At 40.7% G+C, this 22,651-nt stretch overlaps 1 protein-coding gene across 6 annotated transcripts in view; it reads right to left on the bottom strand.

Annotated features, from left to right (window-relative positions):
- TUT4 (terminal uridylyl transferase 4) overlaps nucleotides 1–22,651 on the bottom strand; it is a 133,234-nt gene that overhangs the window by 102,860 nt on the left and 7,723 nt on the right. For all 6 annotated transcript variants that reach the window (XM_030818813.1, XM_030818810.1, XM_030818809.1 and 3 more), the window contains exon 2: nucleotides 2,336–3,145. In XM_030818813.1, coding sequence (XP_030674673.1) covers nucleotides 2,336–3,053 — 718 coding nt within the window. In that variant the 5' untranslated portion in view covers nucleotides 3,054–3,145. The remainder of the gene's footprint in view (nucleotides 1–2,335; nucleotides 3,146–22,651) is intronic.

Consider the following 22,651-nt stretch of genomic DNA (forward strand, 5'->3'; position numbering starts at 1 on the left):
CCATGCACCTCGGCGTCCCAAAGTGCTGGGATTACAGGCATGAGCCACTGCGCCTGGCCAACTAAGTGACCTTAAACACCACTATTTCCTGGCTGGGTGTAGTGGCTCATGCCTGTAATCCCAGCACTTTGGGAGGTCAAGGTGGGGGGGTATCACTTGAGGCCAAGAGTTCAAGACCAGCTTAGCCAACATAGTGAAACCCAGTCTCTACTAAAAATACAGAATTAGCCATGCATGGTGGTGCACACCTGTAGTCCCAGCTGATGCAGGAGAATTGCTTGAACACGGGAGGCAGAAGTTGCAGTGGAGCCAAGATCACACCACTGCACTCCAGCCAGGGTGACAGAGCAAAACCCCATCTCAAAAACAAAACAAAACCAAAACAAAAAACAACCACCACTATTTCCTGAATCATTCAAGTACCATGATGTTTACATTTTTCCCATATCTAAACATTACTAGTATTATCACTTACTTGATTCTGTCTCTAAACTGACTTAGTTTTTAAATTTGGCCTTGTCCTCAGCCTTAATATACAATTATGAGACTGAGACACATAAAGTCAACTCTATTAAAATTCTTTTAAGTCTGTCAATATACCATCATCTGTGTACCACAAGAAATAAAAACAAGCTATTTCTGAATTCTTTACCAGTGTTTCTCAAAGTGTGGCAAATAATGATTCAGAAATAGGTTCTTTTTATTTCTACATCAAGATAACGCTGTATTCTTCCAGCCATGAAAACACTAGGAAAAAAAGATTATAAAAGAAATCATTTAATTTAAACAAAATCAGGATTAAAGTTACTCAAAAGACATAGACAATATTTCTAAACAATTAAAACTAAAATCAGGATCCCACAACAAAATGAATTTTACAACAGTTCTCAAGCAAACTCTAAGTGTCCTAACCAATCTCTGCTTCCAGTCCTGTTCCTATCAAAGAATTTCCTGCATTATACTCAAAAGGATTTTTTTTAAAAATCTGATCACAGCATTACTTTACTTAAAACTCTTCCAAAGGCCGCGCACGGTGGCTCACGCTTGTAATCCCAGCACTTTGGGAGGCCGAGGCAGGCGGATCGCGAGGTCAGGAGATCAAGACCACGGTGAAACCCTGTCTCTACTAAAAATACAAAAAGTTAGCCGGGCGTGGTGGTGGGCGCCTGTAGTCCCAGCTACTTGGAGAGGCAGAGGCAGGAGAATGGCGTGAACCCGGGAGGCAGAGCTTGCAGTGAGCCGAGATCGCACCACTGCACTCCACCCTGGGCGACAGAGCGAGACTCCGTCTCAAAAAAATAAAAAAAAATAAACTCTTCCATGCCTGTAATCCCAGCATTTTGGGAGGCCGAGGCAGGCGGATCAAAAGGTCAGGAGTTCGAGAACAGCCTGGCCAATATGGTGAAATCCCATCTCTACTGAAAATAAAAAAGTTAGCCGGGCATGGTGGCAGGTGCCTATAGTCCCAGCTACTCAGGAGGCTGAGACAGAATTGCTTGAACCCAGGAGGCGGAGGTTGCAGTGAGCCAAGATCGCACCACTGCACTCCAGCCTGGGCAACAGAGCAAGACACTGTCTCAGAAAAAAATAAAATAAAATAAAAATAAAAACTCTTCAATGGCTTCTCAAAATACTCAGGATAAAGTCCAAACTTTCTGGCATGGCTTAGAAGGCCCTGATATTCCTGTGTTCCCTTTCAGCTGCATCTTTTGCCATTCTCAACCTCAACTTTTTGCTCCAGCCATATTAAGTCTCAGTAATACTCAATCTCACAATTTATATCACCTATTTTGTCTGCCCAAAGTCTAAATCTCACTATTTCATCATGTGTTCTCTCAACTTCAATTACGTTTTTGGTGCTGAAAATCATTGTTTATCTGTATCCCCCTCCTATCAGACTGGAAGCTTCCTTGAAGTTTAGGGCTATGGTTTTTTTTTTTTTTTGGTTTTCCATTGTAAACAAATGCTTGATATATATATAAGAAGAACTCAATACATACATATTTGGTGAATGAATGAGCAATACAATATCAAGACCATTTAAACAGAGTATGTATGTGTACAAGCACGTGTGTACCAACTAAAGAAGACACTGAATTTTTATTTGCACAGTCTTTGTACCTACCATAATAAATGAAAATGCTTTTTTTAGCTTCACCAAGGATCAATCTAGTAAGAAACCATTAAATCAAGTATTATTAATACAGATGTTTTCATACGAGAACAAAAGTGCTAAACAATTATGTATAAACATGACTTTTTGTATTAAAATGGTTAAACTAGGGATAATCTAAAGAACATTAATATACAAAAATCCCTCCAAAAAATGACTTACTTAAATCGTCCGATACGTCTTCAATTCCTGAAGCACTATCATCGGAATCACCAGTATTATCTGTACATGTTTGTTGCTTCTGAGATCGTGGTGAGTTTTGCAGAGCATATTTTTCTCCCTCTACAGCTTCAATATTCACTTTGTCCACAGAAGTAAAGGAGGTTGGAATTTTTTTTCCAATCTGTTGTAATTCTGTCTTCTGTCTCATGTCTTTCAACAGTAAACTGGGCCCCTTTTCTGCTTCTGCTGGTGAACTCGGTACCTTTTCTGACTTCATCTGATAACTGGATGCTTTTTCTGCTTTCACTGAATTAGGTGACTTTGGTGATTTTTCTGCTTTTGCCTGTAAACTGGTTGCCTTTTCTAATTTTGCCTGTGAAATGGCTGCCTTTTCAGCTTTCACCGGTGAATTAGGAAATTTTTTTGCTTTGCAATGACTTTGATCTCGAAGGACTAACCCCAAATCTTTAGGACCTGGAAGGTTGGCAGCATTTACTTTACATGATTTAACTTCTGTTTTTTCTATACAAATATCATTTTGCTTATTTTTTTTACTACTATTCCTATTTGGAGAGCTGTTCCCAATTTCTTTTATGGATTTATCATTTCTAGTTTTCAATGTTTGATTACTTATAACTTGAACTGCTTTGCTTTCTTCACAAATAACATTCTTCTTTGGTTCATGATTTTCACTTTTTAAGGTTTTAGACTCTTCCATTATTTGAAAATCTGTTTCTTTCCAATTGTGATATTATAAAATGGCAGATCTCCAGTAGTTTAAATTGCTTCAAATCCAGTTAGGCAAGCAAACTATTGGGTTAAAAAAAAGAGAAAAATCTGTTATTTAAAATGCAAAAACAATTTTTTTATGGTTAGATATTTAAAAACAATTTTTTAAACTTGTTCTAAAAACTGAAGAAATCGTTAAAAAAAAAAAGACAAAACTCAGAAAACTATATGAGAAGGAGTTACAGCGCACTAGGTAAATAGCCAAATGCTCATCAAGGGAATTCTCATGTAATTGTGGTAAAACAGCACCAAAATAAATGATTTTAGAAGTAAAGGTTGTTTCATATTTCTTTAACATTTTCAATAGAAAACTAAAACTTGCAATTGAATATATCACAATTAACATGAAAGGAAACAGAATAAAGAAAACACAAGAATTCCAATCTTGGCTAGGTGTGGTGGCTCATGCCTGTAATCCCAGCACTTCAGGAGGCCGAGGTTGGCTGATCACTTGAGGTCAGGAGTTCAAGACCAGCCTGACCAATATGATAAAACCCCGTCTCTACTAAAAATACAAAAATTAGCCGGGCATGGTGGCATGCGCCTGTAATCCCAGTTACTCAGGGGCTGAGACAGGAGAATCACGTGAACCCGGGAGGCAGAGGTTGCAGTGAGCCGAGATCGCGCCATTGTACTCCAGCCTAGGCAACAAGAAGGAACGAAACTCCATCTCAAAGATGGAGAATCTCAATCTTTATGTGCTACAAATGAATCAGTTTATGGAATCCTAAATGGTAAAATCTTGCCCACAAGACTTTACCACCAATTAGCATCTATTTGTACCTCTAGCCTACCTCGAACTTACCTCAAACTTGACTCTCTAAATATGGGAAAACAATAGACTTTCTCCACCTTGAAGTAAAAGTGGGTTCAAATGAATTCGCCGAAGTATACTTTAAAAACCAACAGGGGCCGGGTGCAGTGGCTCATGCCTGTAATCCCAACACTTTGGGAGGCCAAGGCGGGTGGATCACGAGGTCAGGAGTTCAAGACCAGCCTGACCAACATGGTAAAACCCTGCCTCTACTAAAAACACAAAAATTAGCTGGGCATGGTGGCGCGTGCCTGTAATCCCAGCTACTCGGGAGGCTGAGGCGGGAGAATTGCTTGAACCAGGACCCAGAATGCAGAGGTTGCAGTGAGCCAAGATTGCACCACTGCACTCCAGCCTGGGCCACAGAGTAAGACACTGTCTCAAAAACAACAACAAAAAGGAACTTAAGATTTAAAAAAAAAAAAAAGTAATAGTAATAATCTCTATGACACTATAATAGTGAATATCTGTCACTATACATTTGTATAATGATACAAAATGCACATTACCAAGAATGAACCCTAAAGTAAACTATGGACACTGGGTGATCAGGTATCAATGCAGGCCAATGTAGGTTCATCCACTGTAATAAACATGCTACTCTGGTGCCAGATGTTGAAAGTGGCGGAGGCTATGCATGTGTGGATGCAGGGTATACATGGCAACTTTGTACTTTCTGCTCAATTTTGCTGTGAACCTGAAAGTGTTCTAAAAAATAATGTCAGCCAGGCATGGTGGCTCACGCCTGTAATCCCAGCACTTTGGGAGGCCGAGGTGGACAGATCACAAGGTCAGGAGTTCGAGACCAGCCTGGCCAACATGGTGGAACCTCGTCTCTACTAAAAATACAAAAATTAGCCGGGTACGGTGGCAGGCGCCTGTAAAATCCTACCTACTTAAGAGACTGAGGCAGGAGAATTGCTTGAACCCGGGAAGCGGAAGTTGCAGTGAGCTGAGATCACGCCACAGCACTCCAGCCTGGGTGACAGAGCAAGACTCCATCTCGAAAAAAAAAAAATAATAATAATAATACTAATAATAATGTCAACGCCGGGCACATGGCTCATACCTGTAATCCCAGCATTTTGGGAGCCCGAGGTTGGCTGACTGTTTGAGTCCAGGAGTTCAAGACCAGCCTGGACAACATGGTGAAACCCCATCTTTACAAAGAAAACAAAAATTAGCCGGCCACTGTGGCATGCGCCTGTAGTCCCAGCTACTCAGGAGGCTGAGGCGGGTGGATCGCTTGAGACCAGGAGGCAGAGGTTGCAGTGAGCCAAGATTGCAGCCCTGCATTCCAATCTGGGCAACAGAGTGAGACCCTGTCTCAAAAAAAAAACAGTGATTTTATTAAAAAATCAGGATGTTTTTTACTATTCACTTTGCCCTATACACCTTAAATTCAGATCCGTTTCTAAACAAAGATTAATAATATGAATAAAAATCAGAGTCCTTCTGCCTGCATAAGCAAACTGCATACAATTAAAATGTACCATCTTTGATTTTACTTGGTTGATTTACTAAATTACGAATTTAGGTAAACATCTCTATCATATAACTTTACATCACATAAACAAAAAAATCTTACCTAAAATAAAGAGTTCACTCTTTAATAATCGTTCACTGCAGCCTGGAACTCCTGGGCTCAAATGATCCTCCTGCCTCAGCCTCCCAAGCAGCTAAGAACATAGGCACACACCACCATACCTGGCTAACTTTTTTTTGTTGTAGAGACAAAGTCTCACTATGTTGCCCAGGCTTGTCTCAAACTCACAGCCTCAAGTGACCCTCCCACCTCAGTCTCCCAAAACACTGGGATTACAGGAATGAGCCACCACACTTGGCCAATAATTCTTCTTTATAGTGCAGTCCTCTACATTCTCTGCCTTGCTTTTCCAGAGTAATATTGTCTTTTACTTTAAACATGTATTAGGTTCTTCTTTCTAAATTATTATAATGAAAATTAAAGTCAAAACCATACCAGATACAGTGTCAGTTGGAGTCTAGCAAAGTATTTTAAGAAATTTTTTAATTAAAAAAAATTTTAAACTACACTACATTTTCACCATTAATATTTTGACTAACATTTTCCAGTAAAAGCTATAGAAACTTACAACTGCAAAAGAATGCTTTTGCTCCTAATTTTTATACATATGAATTTGTTTAATACATTTTGCTTTTATTATTCTTGATAAGGTGTTTTACATAACTGTCAGAAAAGTTGTCAAAACATATGACTATTTCTAAATTCTTGTGAGAACTGCTGCAGGTTCCTCATTTTAAAAACTAAAATGAGCTCTATTTCAAAAATTAAAATGAGTTATATTTCTAAAAGATTAGTTTTACCTTGTCTAGTAACCAAAATATCTTTAAATTTTTAATGCTAGTCTGCTATAACGATTCTTTAATAATTTTGTAGATGTCATCTGACAAAAGCCATAAACAATAAAGATTTGAAATAACAATGCTGAGCCACAATTTTGCTTGTAAAACATTTTAGACAATTTATTCATCCACTCAAAAAATACTCCATAAATCAAGTTTGTATACATAAACAAACGCTACAAAGATTAAAAAAAGAAAAAAAATCAAAGTACCTAATATAGATCAATGTACCTGGAGAGTCCCAGGCTCAGAAAATTGACAGGTTTTCAATTTGAGTAATCTTTTTTTTTTTTTCTTCTTTCTTGAGACATGGTCTTGCTCTGTCGTTCAGGTTGGGGGGTAAAGTGGCACAATTATGGTTCACTGCAGCCTTGACCTCCCCAGGCTCAAGCAATCCTCCCATCTCAGCTACCCAACTAGCTGGGACTACAGGTGTGTGCCACCATGCCAAGCCAATTTTTGTATTTTTTTGTAGAGACAGGATTTCACCGTGTTACCCAGGCTGGTTTCAAAGTCCTAAGCTTAAGCGATCCTCCTGCCTCGGCTTCCCAAACTGCTAGGACTACAGGCATGAGCCACTGCATCAGCCACTTTGAGTAATTTCTCATATAACTAAAAATACATTTAAATTACTAATAGGAGGTTGCAGTGAGCCGAGACCACGCCATTGCACTCCAGCCTGGGTGACAGAGTGAGACTCCATCTCAAAAAAAAAAAAAAAAAATTGCTAATAGGAATATGTGTTATGAAAAAGACTGTATTTTCCCATCTTCCTCATCTTTATTTTTTACTTTTTAAGGGTACATAGTAGGTGTATATATTTATGGGGTACAAGAGATGTTCCAGTACAGGCATGCAATGTAAAACAAGTGCATCACAGAGAATGGGGTATCCATCCCCTCAAGCATTTATCCTTTGAGTTACAAACAATCCAATTACACTCTTTATTTGTAAAAGTACAATTAAGTTATAATTAACGATAACTGCCCCCACATCTTTTCTTGTAAGAGTAGCCAATGTCTTACTGCCTCAAAAATTTTATCACAAAATTGCTATTTTCAGTTTTTTCTTTGAAGCTTTCAAGAGTACAAAATTTTCCCCAAAAAGCTATAATTCCTAGAAATGAAGTTCTCTCTGAGGAGAGAGTATTTTGAAGATAAGGCTCAGCTGGGCACAGTGACTGACACCTGTAATCTCAGCTGTATAGGAGGCTGAGGTAGGCTGATTGCTTGAGCTCGCAAGTTCGAGGCCAGCCTGGGCAACATGGTAAAACCCTGTCTCTACAAAAAATACATAAATTAGCCAGGTGTGGTGGTATGTGCCTGTAGTTTCAGCTACTTGGGAGGCTGAGGTAGGAGGATGGCTTGAGCCCGGGAGGCAGAGGTTGCAGTGAGCTGAGATAGCACCACTGCACTCCAGGCTGGGTGACAGAGCCAGAACTTGTCTCAAAAAAAGAAAACAGGCCGGGCGCGGTGGCTCACGCTTGTAATCCCAGCACTTTGGGAGGCCGAGGCGGGCGGATCACGAGGTCAGGAGATCGAGACCACGGTGAAACTCCGTCTCTACTAAAAATACAAAAAAATTAGCCGGGCGTGGTGGCAGGCGCCTGTAGTCCCAGCTACTCGGAGAGGCTGAGGCAGGAGAATGGCGTGAACCCGGGAGGCGGAGCTTGCAGTGAGCCGAGATCGCGCCACTGCACTCCAACCTGGGTGACAGAGCGAGACTCCGTCTCCAAAAAAAAAAAAAAAAAAAAGAAAACAAATGAAGGCTCACTGCTTCCCCTGCACACTTTATTTGGTTGAAACAAATAAAAATAATAGAATTCAAATAACCTCAAATCATGGAAAAAAATATTATCAGAACTAACCTCTAGTTCTTGGTTACATTTTTAGAATGTGGTAAATGGGTATTAAATGAAATTCTAACCTTAAATAACCAACTATATCTTAATAATTATCAAGAAAAAGTACTTTTTTTTTTTCAGAGCCAGGGTCTCCCTATGTCACCCAGGCTGGGGTGCAGTGATGCCATTCTAACTCACTACAGCTTCGAATTCCTGAGCTAAGGCAATCTTCCCAGCTGATGTGGCTGGACTGGGGGGCCACACTTAATGAACCATGGCTGTAAGAAGTGATCCTGAAAGCAGAAATGAAGGGACTTCTGTACAGTCTTACCATGAACAATCTGATTCATGTCAGTCTCCCCATTAGATTCTCAAGTCCATGAGGTAAGAAATCATTTCTGATTTTGCTTATCATTACATCTTCTGGGCATACCACAGTGCCTAATACAAAGTAGGCACCCAATAAATGCGTTAAATGGATTTTTTTAAAGTAATCTGAATTATTTTCAATTGTTCACACTTTAAAAATACATGAAATCCAAAAGATGTTTAATTGCATCATACTTTATGTTGTCTACAATATAACTAGGAAATGTCTCTCTTTCAGAAAGCTTTCCATAACCTACTCCTCCACCCTCCTACCCAGGATGGGCTCAGATAAATATGCCTCTTCTTAATGAACTCTTTTTACTTTTCTCACAGCACTTAGCACTTAAACCTATTTATGTTTTTACTTCCTATCTGAACAGTAGAGACTGTCTTTTCTCATCTTTTTTTTTTTTTTTTGAGACACAATCCCACTCTGCTGCCAGGCTGGAGTGCAGTCTCAGCTCACTGCAACCTCCGCTTCTCGGGTTCAAGCAAATCTCCTGCCTCAGCCTCCTAAGTAGCTGGGACTACAGGTGTGTACTATCACGCCCAGCTAATTTTTGTATTTTTAGTAGATACAGGGTTTTACCATGTTGGCCAGGATGGTCCTGACCTCATGTTCCGCCACCTCGGCCTCCCAAAGTGCTGGGATTACCACGCCAGGCCTCTAATTTGTTTTTAACAAAACAAATACATTTACATGGTTGAAAAACAGTACTCTCTTGCCAACTCCCAATTTCTCTCCTCAGAAGCAACTACCTACTTTCAATTATTTTTATTCATCTCCATATTTCTAAATAACATGCTTAAGATAATACTTCTTGTTTTGTTTTAGCTTTTTTTTTTTTTTTTGATACAGTACCTCACTCTGTCACCCACGCTGGAGTGCAGGGGCTTGCAATCATGGCTCACTGCAGCCTTGACCCCCTGGGCTCAAGCGAGCCTCCCACCTCAGCCTCACAGGCACACACGACCACACCTGGCAATTTAAAAAAAAAATTTTTATGGAGACAGGGTCTTACCATGTTGCCCAGGCTGTCTCGAACTCCTGGGCTCAAGTGATCCTGCTGCCTTGGCCTACCCAAGTGCCGGGATTACAGGCATGAGCTACCGCGCCCGGCCTTAGCTATTATCTGCTAACTTCCTACATGAAAGGTATGGATTTAGCTATCTCAAATATTCCCCGTAAAAACATAGATAACTGTGCAACGTAAGTACCTCCCCACCCTACCACCATCCTCCTAGGATGATTTTAATAAGATATGCCAATATTATTCACAGTTAAGCCAACTATACTGTAGCACAGAGGTTCCTAGATGTCCCTAAAAATTAACTTTCTCCTTTTTCCTGAGCACATGACTAGTCTACATTTCACAAACTTCTCTGCAGTCTGGTGTGGCCTTCTGATAAAGTTCTCACTTCCTCATGCTCTCTTTCTCTTCTCACTGAATAAAATTCTCAACTGCCCAGCTTCAATCAGTCAACCAACCATCATGTTCTAATCCAGACCAGTGAGTCTCAAACTTTTGTGTATAGGAATAAACAACTAAATGCGATTCTGATTCAGTAGATTGGGAGTGGGTTCTGATATTCTGCATTTCAAACAAACCCAGGTCACGTCCACTCAGCTAGTCCTTGGCCATACTTTTGGTGAGACAGCAGGATCAATGTAACTTGGGCCCCTGAATGACCACATGGAACAAACTACTCATCTAGATTTCCTGACCACTCACTTACCCAGCAACTATTATATGAGACAGGAATAAAACTCTTTGTTTTTTAAGCCACTCTATTACTGGATCTAGCTTTTGACTTAAGAAATATATATACTTAATCACATTTCCCTTTTACTTTTCAGTTTTACCTGAAATTAATCACTTCTTCATTTTTCTTAAGCTCTTCTACATATCTATCCATAATTCATTGACAGAACTATAAATATCTTCTCAGTAAGATCAAACACATCAAGTAATTTGGTTTTGTTGTTGCTGTTCTCTCCTTGGATATCTCTTCTTGGGAGCTTTCTGGTCATTACTACACTTTCACTACAGTTGTCATTATACTGAGACTTCCTTTCACTATCATCCTACCAATTCCCATACACCCTCTCATGTTGACTCTTCTTTTTACCTCTTCCATGATTTATTCCCTTGTTTTTGGTGGAACATATCCTCCAGCAGCTTTCTAAGAAAGGAAACATGAGGCCAGGCACAGTGGCTCACAGCTGTAATCCAAGCACTTTGGGAGGCTAAGGCAGGTAGATCACCTGAGGCCAGGAGTTCAAGACCAGCCTGGCATGGCGAAATCTCATCTCTATTAAAATACAAAAAAAATTTGGCCAGGTGTGGTAGCACACACCTGTAATCCCAGCTACTGGGGAGACTGAGGCACAAAAATCGCTTGAACCTGGGAGGTGGAGATTGCAGTGAGCTGAGATTGCACCACTGCACTCCAACTTGTGCAACAGTGTGCGACTCGGTCTCAAAAAAAGGAAGAAAACATGAAAGACATTGAAGAAAATAATTATGCCCCACTTTTGATATTTCATTCTGTGTAGAGGGATACCCGTTATCATAACATTCCTGACCTCTTTCCACTCCCCTCATTCATTCCTTACCTAAGGAGAAGAGGTAACTTACTTCATCGGTGAGTTTGGGAAAATAATCCAGACAAAACTTAGCCTCGTCCCCTCTCCTTCCCATTCTGTTCCATCACACCCTAACATTTACAGGTGTAAGCCTCACATAGGGCCTGCAGTTGTTCAGCTCTGCCAGTTCCTGAGGGCTAAGTCTGCCTAATTCTGGCACTCGTTATCAGTAAACCAGTTGAAAGTATAAGCTGCCTTCTCCAAATTGAACCGTATCAAAAATAAAATTATAAAAACTAAATAAAAATAAAATTATATTGTGGTCTCCATATGCTTCCTTTGTTTCACCCAATTTGTTGAAAATTCAGGAAAGCAAAAGGGGTGCTATTTATCGGACCCCCGCAAACTCCAACCAGAAGTAAATTTTATAAAACTGCGTATTTGAAATGTCTTTATTGTATCTTCACACCTCATTTAGTTAGGTATAAAATTCTAGGTTAGGGCCAGGCACGGTGGTTCATGTCTGCAATCCCAGCACTTTGGTAGATAGAGGCGGGAGGATCATTTGAGTTCAGAAGTTCAAAACTAGCTCAGGCAACATGGCAAAACTCTGTCTCTACAAAAAAAAAAAAAAAAAAAAATCAGCCAAATGTGGTGGTGCATGCCTGTGGTCCCAGCTACTTCGGAGGCTGAGGTGGAAGAATCACTTGAGCCCGGGAGGTCAAGGCTGCAGTGAGCCGTGATGGCACCACTGAACCCCAGCCTGGGCGACAGTGCAACACCCTGTCCCAAAAAAATAAACTAAAATTCTAGGTTAGAAATTATTCATTCAAAATGTTTTCAATGATTTCTAGTTTCTGGGACTAGCACTGAGAAAATTATGCCATTCTTATTCTTTACCTTTTTTACTGACCTGTTTTTTTCTCTATGAAAACTTCTAGGATGATCTCTTTGCTTTGGTATTCTGAAATTTCAAAGCGATAAGCCTGCTGTAGATATCTCCTAATTCATCTTGTTGCATAGTCATCTTGTTGCATAGTCAGCTGGCTCTTTTCATCAGTAATTCACATCATTCACTTCTGTAAAATTTTTTTCTTCTATCTACTATAAATTCCTCCTTTTCATCTTTTCTGTTCTTTCTATTGCTCCTATTAATTAGACTTGGGCCTCCTAAATTGATTCTCCAATTTTCTTGTCTTTTCTCTCCATTTTTCCACCTTTCTTTTTGTTCTCCTTCCTAGGTGATTTCCTCAACTCTGTCTTCCAACTCTTCTATCATATTTTTACTTCTAAGAACTCTCACTCTCTAATTATTCCTTTTTACAAGCACTCTGATCTTGTTTCATAGTTATAATCTCATATTTCTAAAGACCACTAATATTCAGAACACTAAAATTCTTTCTCAAACTTTTTTCTGCCCTCTGTATTTCTTGTTCTCTGGCATTTTGTTCCCTGGGCAATACTGTTTATTTTCTTCTCTACCAAGCATACCAACATATGCATAATAGGAGTCACAGAAAGAAGAAAAAGAAGGGTGTAGAAAAAATATTTGAAGAAACAAGGGTCAGAAACTTCCCCAATCTGATGAAAGACACAAGTATATACCTCCACAAAGCTCAATAAACTTTAAGCAGCATAAACTCAAAGAAATCCACACTGTGACACAGAGTCAAATTGTCAAAACCAAAGAGAACTATGAAAGAAGCAAGGGAGTTTAACTCATCAAACAAAAGTTAACAGCTGATTGCCCATAAGAAACCATGGAAATGAGAAGGCAATGCAGTGACATATGTGAAGTCCTAAAAGAAAAAAGCTGTGAACTAAGAATTCTCTAGCCAGTAAAACCACCCTTCAAGAATGAAGGAGAAATTGTATTTCCAGATAAACAAAAAGTGAGAAAGTTCATTCTGCCCTACAAGTGCTAAAAGAAATTCTTAATGCTGAGATGAAAAGACACCAGACAATAACTCAAATCCATAACAAGAAATAAAGAACACTAGTAAAAATAACTACATAGGTAAATATAAAAGCCAATGTTATTGTAACTTTGGTAACTCTTGGGTTTTTCCCTTTTACATGATTTAAAAAACAAATGCATAAAAATTCATTACAAACCTCTGTTAATAGGCACATACTATATAGATACAATCTGTGACAATAAAAATATAAAGGAGAGAAAGATGAGTAGGAGCAGAGTATTTGCGAACTATTTAAACTAAGCTGGCATTATTCAAACTAGGTTGTTATAAATTTAAGATGTTAATTACATCATTATCCCTAAGGCATCCACTAAGAAAGTAACACACACACACAAAATCAAAACAGGATTATAATTCTATAAAAAATCAACTAAATACATAAAAAGGCAGCATTAGAGGAACAAAAAGCATAAAAAACATATGGAAAAGAAAGAGCTAAATGGCAGAAGTAAATCCTTCCTTACCAGTAATTACTTTAAATGTAACTGAATTAAACTTTCCAATTAAAAAGAGAATCGATTGGCCAGGCATGGTGGCTCACGCCTGTAATCCCAGCACTTTGGGAGGCCGAGGTAGGTGGATTATATGAGATCAGGAGTTCACAACCAGCCTGGAGAACATGGTGAAACTCTGTCTCTACTAAAAATACAAAAAAATAAGGGGGCGTGGTGGTGGGTGCTTGTAATCCCAGCTACTTGGAGGCTGAGGCAGGAGAATCACTTGAACCCAGGAGGTGCAGGTTGCAGTGAGCCGAGACTGCGCCACTGCACTCCAGCCTGGGCAACAAGAGTGAAACTTCATCTCAAAAAAGTAAAATTAAATTAAATTTAAAAAAATAGGCCAGGCGTGGTGGCTCATGCCTGTAATCCCAGCACTTTGGGAGGCCGAGGCGGGCGGATCATGAGGTCAGGAGATCGAAACCATCCTGGCTAACACAGTGAAACCCCGTCTCTACAAACAAAAAATTAGCTGGGTGTGGTGGCGTGAGCCTGTAGTCCCAGCTACTCGGGAGGCTGAGGCAGGAGAATGGCATGAACCCGGGAGGTGGTGCCTGCAGTGAGCCCAGATCGTGCCACTGCACTCCAGCCTGGGCATTACAGCAAGACTCCATCTCAAAAAAAATTTAAAAAAAATAATAAAAATAAAAATAGGCTGGGCATGGTGGCTCAAACCTGTAATCCCAGGACTTTGGGAGGCTGAGGCGGGTGGATCACCTGAGGTCAGGAGTTCAAGACAGGCCTGACCAACATGGAGAAACCCCGTCTTTACTAAAAATACAAAATTAGCCAGGTGTGGTGGCACATACCTGTAATCCCGGCTACTTGGGAGGCTGAGGCAGGAGAATCGCTTGAACCCAGGAGGTGGAGGTTGCAGTGAGCCAAGATTGTGCCACTGCACTCCAGCAGCCTGGGCAATAATAGCGAAACTCTATCTCAAAATAAATAAATAAATAAAAATTTTTTAAAAAAGAGAGATTGGCAAATTGGAAAACACAAATCTTTTTTTTTTTTTTTTTTTTTGAGACGGAGTCTTGCTCTGTCGCCCAGGCTGGAGTGCAGTGGCGCAATCTCGGCTCACTGCAAGCTCCACCTCCCGGGTTCACGCCATTCTCCTGCCTCAGCCTCTCCGAGTAGCTGGGACTACAGGCGCCCGCCACCACGCCCGGCTAATTTTTTGTATTTTTAGTAGAGACGGGGTTTCACCGTGGTCTCGATCTCCTGACCTCGTGATCCGCCCGCCTCGGCCTCCCAAAGTGCTGGGATTACAAGCGTGAGCCACCGCGCCCGGCTGGAAAACACAAATCTATCATCTATCTACAAGATTCACTTTAGATACAAAGAGCAAAAGCGTTATAAGAAAAAATGAAAAAAGATATTCCATGCAAAGAGTAACAAAGAGAGAGCTGGGGCTAAATTATTATCAGATAAAATAACACTTTAAGTCAAAAAAGGTTACAAAACAAAGACAGATATTATATATTGATAAAAGGTTCAATCCACCAAGGACATATGACAGTTATAAACATATGCACCTAACAACAGTGACCTAAAATATAGGAAACAAAAGTTAACACAATTGAAAAGAGAAAGTGTTCTATAATCATACTTGGAGACTTCAATACCCCACTTTTCAATAACAGATAGAACAAACAGACAGAAGATCAAAAAGGAAATAGAGGATTTGTGTAACACTATAAACTAATTTGACCGGCTGGGCGCAGTGGCTCACACCTGTAATCTCAGCACTTTGAGAGGCCAGGGCGGGTGCATTACCTGAGGTCAGGAGCTCAAGACCAGCCTGGCCAACATGGCAAAATCCCATCTCTACTAAAAATACAAAAATTAGCCAGGCATGGTGGCACGTGCCTGTAATCCCAGCTACTCAGGAAGCTGAAGCAGGAAGATCGCTTGAACCGAGGAGGCACTTTGCCGTGAGCCAAGATCGGGCTACTGCACTCTAGCCTGGGCAACAAAAGCGAAACTGTCTCAAAAATAAATAAATAAACTAATTAGACTGGCTGGACATGGCGGTTCATGCCTATAATCTCAGCACTTTGGGAGACCAAAGGGGGCAGATCACTTGAGGTCAGGAGTTCAAGAAAAGCCTGGGCAACATGGTGAAACCCTGTCTCTACTAAAAATACAAAAATTAGCTGGGTGTGGGCCACCAGCTGCTTGGGAGGCTGAGGCACAAGAGTCGCTTGAACCCAGGATGTGGAGGTTGCAGTGAGCCAAGATTGCGTCACTGCACTCCAACCTGAGCGAAAGAGACTCCATCTCAAAAAAATAAAATAATTAGACCTAACAGATATATAAAGACTGTATCCAACATCAGCAGAATATACATTCTATCCACAATGGGCATGTAACATGAAAGACAAATAAATGCTCTTGTTTTGGCAACTGAGAAAAAAAAAGGGAGCTGGGTGCGGTGGTTCATGCCTGTAATCACAGCACTTTTGGGAGGACAAGGTGGGAGGACCGTTTGAGTCCAGGAGTTTGAGACCAGCCTAGGCAACTCCATCTCTACAAAATACAAAAAATTAGCCAGACACCTGTAGTCCCAGTCTCAGGAGGCTGAAGTGGGAGGATCACTTGCACCCGGGAGGCGAAGGCTACAGTGAGCTGCAATCATGCCACTGCACTCCAGCCTAGGCAACAGAGCAAGACTCTGTCTCGAAAAAAAAAAAAAAAAAGAAAAAGAAAAAGGAAAAAGAAGATAAAAGAAACATGAATGGTCAAAGAATCCTATCATATCTTTCCTTACTAGTGTTACTTCCCTGAATTAAACATTTATTCTAAAAATGATGATGCAGAAGGAAAGGGAAAGACAGTGCAATTCATATCTCCTTTTCCTTTCATTCCTGCCTTACTTATCACCAAGTTAAAGAGAGTGTTGAGGCCAGGTAAAGTGGCTTACACCTGTAATCCCAACACTTTAGGGCGCCAAGACAATTCTCTCACCTCAGCCTCCCAAAGTAATCCCGGAATTACAGGTGTGAGCCACCACTAGTTATACAATTTGTAGATAATTTGTACTGGGTTGCGAAGTTACAGAATCACTATTTCAATAGGGTAAGGAACACAACAGTAATCATGCTGATGAAGGGAAAGGATAAAGCCAAAAAGAGGCTTTACAGTGAAATTAGGGATAGATAAAAAAAACTAAAGAAACATTAAAAATACATATACAGATAATTCAGAAAATTTTGGTTAGAAGAATCATTTTGAATCATATGAATAGGAGCTATCAAGGAAAGTAGAGCTGAATATCACTAGAAGATAGAAATTAAGGAAATAAAGTGTTAGATACATTCAATGTTATGCTTCCAACTGCCCAATATGGATGTCACGAATTACACCAAAGTATCAGTGAATATAAAGGGGTGACCTAGAGATTCCTAGATTGAAATGACAATGTCAGATAAGAAATATAGCCATCAGGACACCAGTCTCACAAGAGAACGAAGAATAGATATTAGGTAGTAAACTACGGATATATTTCCTGGCTTTGAGGAAACAGGTATGGGCAGAAAAGCAATGTTCAAGACATTACCCACATTAACAATGCCACAAGTTCCTACAAAAAGTCCTGGAGCTCTTACAAATTTTCAGTTTTAAAAAAAGATGGCAGGGCAGGGCGCGGTGGCTCCTATAATCACAGCACTTTGGGAGGCCAAGGCAGGTGGATCACCTGAGGTCAGGAGTTTGAGATCAGCCTGGGCAACACAGTGAAATCCCATCTCTACTAAAAAGACAAAAAAATTGCAGGGCGTGGTGGCATGCACCTGTAGTCCGATTTCGCAGGAGGCTGTGGCAGAGGAATCACTTGAACCTGGGAGGTAGAGATTGCAGTGACCTAAGATCGCACCACTGCACTCCAGCCTGGGCGAAAGGGCAAGAGTCCGACTCAAAAAAAAAAAAAAAGAAAAAAAGACAAACACTACCTGTCTAGCATGCCCATTCACTTATCCTTACACATCTGTGAAGTTACTATAGTCTTGTAGTATTTCCATTTTATACATTAATGAGGCACCCTGTTTATGACTTGCCTAAGATAACACAAATGGGACTGGTATATGACTACAAGAAACATGACTCCCAATTTTTGGTCCAAGTTTATGTACTAGAGTATGTCTCTGAGCCTAAATCAGTAATTCTCAAACTTCTTGGTCTCAGAATACCTTTATACTCTTAAAATACTGAGGATCCAAAGAACCTTTGTCTTTGTGTGTTATATCTATTGATACATGCATCATTAGATTAGTAAAGCTGAGAAATTTTTCAAATACAAGAATACACTGGCCAGATGCAGTGGCTCATGCCTGTAATCTCAGCACTTTAGTAGGCCAAGGCAGGCAGATCACCCAAGGCCAGGAGTTAGGGACCAGCCTGGCCAACATGGTAAAATGCTGTCTCTACTAAAAATACAAAAATTAGCTGGGCATGGTGGCGTACGCCTGTAATCTCAACTACTAGGGTGACTGAGGCACAAGAATTGCCTGAACCCGGGAGGAGGCAGAGGTTGCAGTGAGCCGAGATCACGCCACTGCACTCCAGCCTGGGCCACAGAGCGAGACTCTATCCTAAAAAAAAAAAAAAAAAAGAAGTAAAACTTCTACATCAGGCTGGGCACGGGGGCTCACGTCTGTAATCCTAGCACTTTGGGAGGCCAAGGCAGCGGATTACTTGAGGTCAGGAGTTCGAGACTAGCCTGGCCAACGTGGTGAAACCCCATCTCTACTAAAAATACAAAAATTAGCTGGGCATGGTGGCGGGCACCTGTAATCCCAGCTAATTGGGAGGCTGAAGTAGGAGAATCGCTTGAACCCAGGAGGCAGATGTTGCAGTGAGCCGAGATCGTGCCATTGCGCTCCAGCCTGTGTGACAGAGCGAGACTCCATCTCAAAAAAAAAAAAAGAAAGAAACTCCTACATCATGTCACATTAAAAAAAAAACTCAAAATGGATGAAAGACCTAAATGTAGAAGCTAAAAGTGTAAAACTGTTAGAAGAAAACATAGGAGTAAATCTTCATAATCTTGGATCAACAATGATTTTTTAGGTATGACACTTAAAGCAGAGAAAACTAAAGAAAAGATAAATGGGACTTCATCAAATTTAAAACTTTTGTATTTCAATGAGCACACTCAAGAAAATGAAAAAACAGTATGACAACTCCTCAAAAAATTAAACGTAGAATGATCTAACAATTCCAATTCTAAGTATATGCCCAAATAACCAAAAGCAGAAACAGGTATTTGAACATCAACGTTCAAAGAAGCATTATTCACGATAGCCAAAATGTGAAGGCAACCCAAGTATCCACCAACAGATGAATGGATAAACAAAATGTGGGACATATATATAATGAACTACTACTCTGCCTTAAAAAGGTAGACAATTCTGACACATGCTATGACATGGATGAACTTTGAAGACATTATGCTATATGAAAGAAGCCAGTCACAACAAATATTATATGAGTCTACTGATACGCAGTACCTAGAGCAGTCAAAATCATAGAGAAATAAAGTAGAATGGTGGTTGCTAGAGGTTAGGAAGCAAGGGAAATGAGAATTTATTGTTTTATGGGGACAGAGTTTCGGCTTGGGAAAATGGAAATGTTCTGGAAATGGATGGTGGTGATAGTTGCACAATCATGTAAATAAATTTAATGTCACTGAATGTATGCTTAGCTACTTGGGAGGCTGAGGCTTAAAATGAAAATAGTATAAACATTCATGCAAAAATCCATAACAGAATACTAGCAAACTGAATTCAGCAGCACAGTTAAAGAATTATACACCATGACCAAATGGGATTTATTCCTGGAATGCAAGGATGGTTCAACATATGAAAACAGATCAATGTAACATACATTAACCAAACAAAGCGAAAAACCACATGATCATCTCAATTGATGCAGACAAAGAAGCTGACAAAATTCAATACCCTTTCATGATAAAAACACTCAACAATCTAGGAATAGAAAGAAACTACTTCAATATAATAAAAGCTATCTAAGGAAAACCTACAGTAGACATCATACTCAATGATAAAAATGAAAACCTTTTCCTCTAACATCAAGACAAGGGAAAGATGTCTGTTTTCACCATTTCTTTTTTTTTTTTTTTGAGACGGAGTCTTGCTCTGTCATCCAGGATGGAGTGCAGTGGCGCGATCTTGGCTCACTGCAAGCTCTGCCTCCCGGGTTCACGGCATTCTCCTGCCTCAGCCTCCCGAATAGCTGGGACTACAGGTTCCCGCCACTGCGCCCGGCTAATTTTTACTATTTTTAGTAGAGACGGGGTTTCACCGTTTTAGCCAGGATGGTCTCGATCTCCTGACCTCGTGATCCGCCCGCCTTGGCCTCCCAAAGTGCTGGGATTACAGGCATGAGCCACTGTGCCCGGCTTTTTTTTTTTTTTTTTGAGGCAGAGTTTTGCTCTTGTTGCCCAGGCTGGAGTGCAATGGCACGATCTTGGCTCACCACAACCTTTGCCTCCCAGGTTCAAGTGGTTCTCCTGCCTCAGCCTCCCAAGTAGCTGGGATTACAGGCCACCGTGCCCAGCTAATTTTGTATTTTTAGTAGAGACAAGGTTTCTCCATGTTGGTCAGGCTGGTCTCGAACTCCTGACCTCAGGTGATCCACCCACCTTAGCCTCCCAAAGTGCTGGGATTATAGGCATAAGCCACCATGCCCGGCCTGTGTTCACCATTTCTACTCAACACGGTACTGGAAGTTCTAGCCAACGCCATTAGGCAAAAGAAACAAAATGCATCTCAATTAGAAAAGAAGTAGTAAAATTATCTCAGTTTGCAAATAATATGATTTTATATGTGGAAAACCCTAAAGATTACACACACACACACACACACACACACACACACACAACAACTAAAAAATGAATTCAGCAAAGTAGCAGGATACAAAGTCAACACACAAAAAACCAGCTGCATTTCTAAACACAATACATAACCTAAAGGGAAATTTTAAAAATTCCATTTACAATACCATCAAAAAGAATAAAGTACTAAGGAATTACATAACCAAAGAAGTGAAAAACATGTACAATGAAAACTATAAAATATTGCTGAAAGAAATTTAGAAATATATAAACAGAAACACATTCTATGTTCACAGACCAAAAGACTTAATTTTTTTTTTTTTTTTTGAGGTGGAGTCTCGCTCTCTCTCCCAGACTGGAGTGCAATGGCGCAATCTCAGCTCACTGCAACCTCCGCCTCCCGGGTTCAAGTGATTCTCCTGCCTCAGCCTCCTGAGTAGCTGGGATTACAGGTGCCTGCCACTGGGCCCAAATAATTTTTGTATTTTTAGTAGGGACAGGGTATCACCATGTTGGCCAGGCTGGTCTTGAACTCCTAACCTCAGGTAATCCACCCGCCTCAGCCTCCCAAAGTGCTGGGATTACAGGCATGAGCCACCACGCCTGGCCTTACTGTTGTTAAAATGTCCACACTACCCAAAGCAATCTAAACATTTAATGCAATCCCTATCAAAATCCCAATGACATTTTTTGCAGAAATACAAAAATCAATCTTAAAATTCACATGGAATCTCAAGAGACCCCAAATAGCCAAAAGTCTTGACAAAGAAAAACAAAGGTGGAAGACTCATACTTCCTAGTTGCAAAACTTACTACAAAGCCACAGTAATCAGGCCGGGCACGGTGGCTCACGCCTGTAATCCCAGCACTGCGGGAGGCCGAGGCAGGTAGATCACGAGGTCAGGAGATGAGACCATCCTGGCTAACACGGTGAAACCCCGTCTCTACTAAAAATACAAAAACTTAGCTGGGTGTGGTGGTGGGCGCCTGTAGTCCCAGGCTACTCGGGAGGCTGAGGCAGGAGAATGGCGTGAACCTGGGAGGCAGAGCTTGCGGTGAGCTGAGATCGTACCACTGCACTCCAGCCTGGGTGACAGAGCGAGACTCCGTCTCAAAAAAAAAAAAAAGCTACAGTAATCAGAATAGTATGGTATTAGTATAAATACAGACAGATAGACCAATGGAATCAAACAGACCAGAAATAAACCCTCACATATGTGCTCAAATAATTTTTAACAAGGATGACAAAGCTATTCAATAGGGAAAGGACAGTCTTTTCAGCAAATGGCACTGGGAAAACTGGTAATCCACCTGCAAAAGATTGAATTTTGACCATTAACAAAAATTAACTCAAAATGGATCAAAGACCTAAGAAACCTAAACTTGTAACTATAAAACCATAACTAAGAAACATAAAACTATAAAGCTCTTAGACGAAAACAGAAGGGAAAAGCTTCATGACATTGGAGTTGGCAATTATTTGTTGAGTATGACACCAAAGGCACGGGCAACAAAAGAAAAAATGGACAAACTAGACTGGCTGAAAATTTAAAACTTTTGTTAATCAAAAGACACTATCAACTGAGTAAAATGGTGGCCAGGCTAGGCATGGTGGCTCACACCTATAATCCCAGCACTCTGGGAGGCCCAGCCAGGAGGATCACTTGAGGCCAGGAGTTCAAGGCCAGCCTATGCAACATAGTGAGACCCTGTCTCTACAAAAATCTTAAAATTCGAGTGTCGTGGTGACATGTGCCTGTAGTCCCAGCTACTCCAAAGGCTGAGGTGGGATGATCTCTTGAGCCCAGGGAGGTCAAGGCTGCACTGAGCCATGACTGCGCCACTGCACCCCAGCCTAGGGGACAGAGTGAGACCTTGTCCCAAAAAAAAAAAACAAAACAAAAAACAGAAAAGAAACAGAGTAAAGGCCAGGCATGGTGGCTCATGCCTATAATCCTCATACTTTGGGAGGCCGAAGTGGGTGGAACATTTGAGGTCAGGAGTTCAAGACCAGCCTGGCCAACATGGTGAAATCCCATCTCTACTAAAAATATAAAATTTAGCTGGGCAGTAGTGGCAAGCGCCTGTAATCCCAGCTACTCAGGAGAAGGAGGTACGAGAATTGCTTGAGCCTGGGAGCTGGAGGTTGTGGTGAGCCAAGATTGCGCCACTGCTCTACAGTCTAGGTGACAGAGAGTAA

The sequence above is a fragment of the Nomascus leucogenys genome, chromosome 9 (genome assembly GCF_006542625.1).
Source record: "Nomascus leucogenys isolate Asia chromosome 9, Asia_NLE_v1, whole genome shotgun sequence".
Taxonomy (NCBI): Eukaryota; Metazoa; Chordata; class Mammalia; order Primates; family Hylobatidae; genus Nomascus; species Nomascus leucogenys.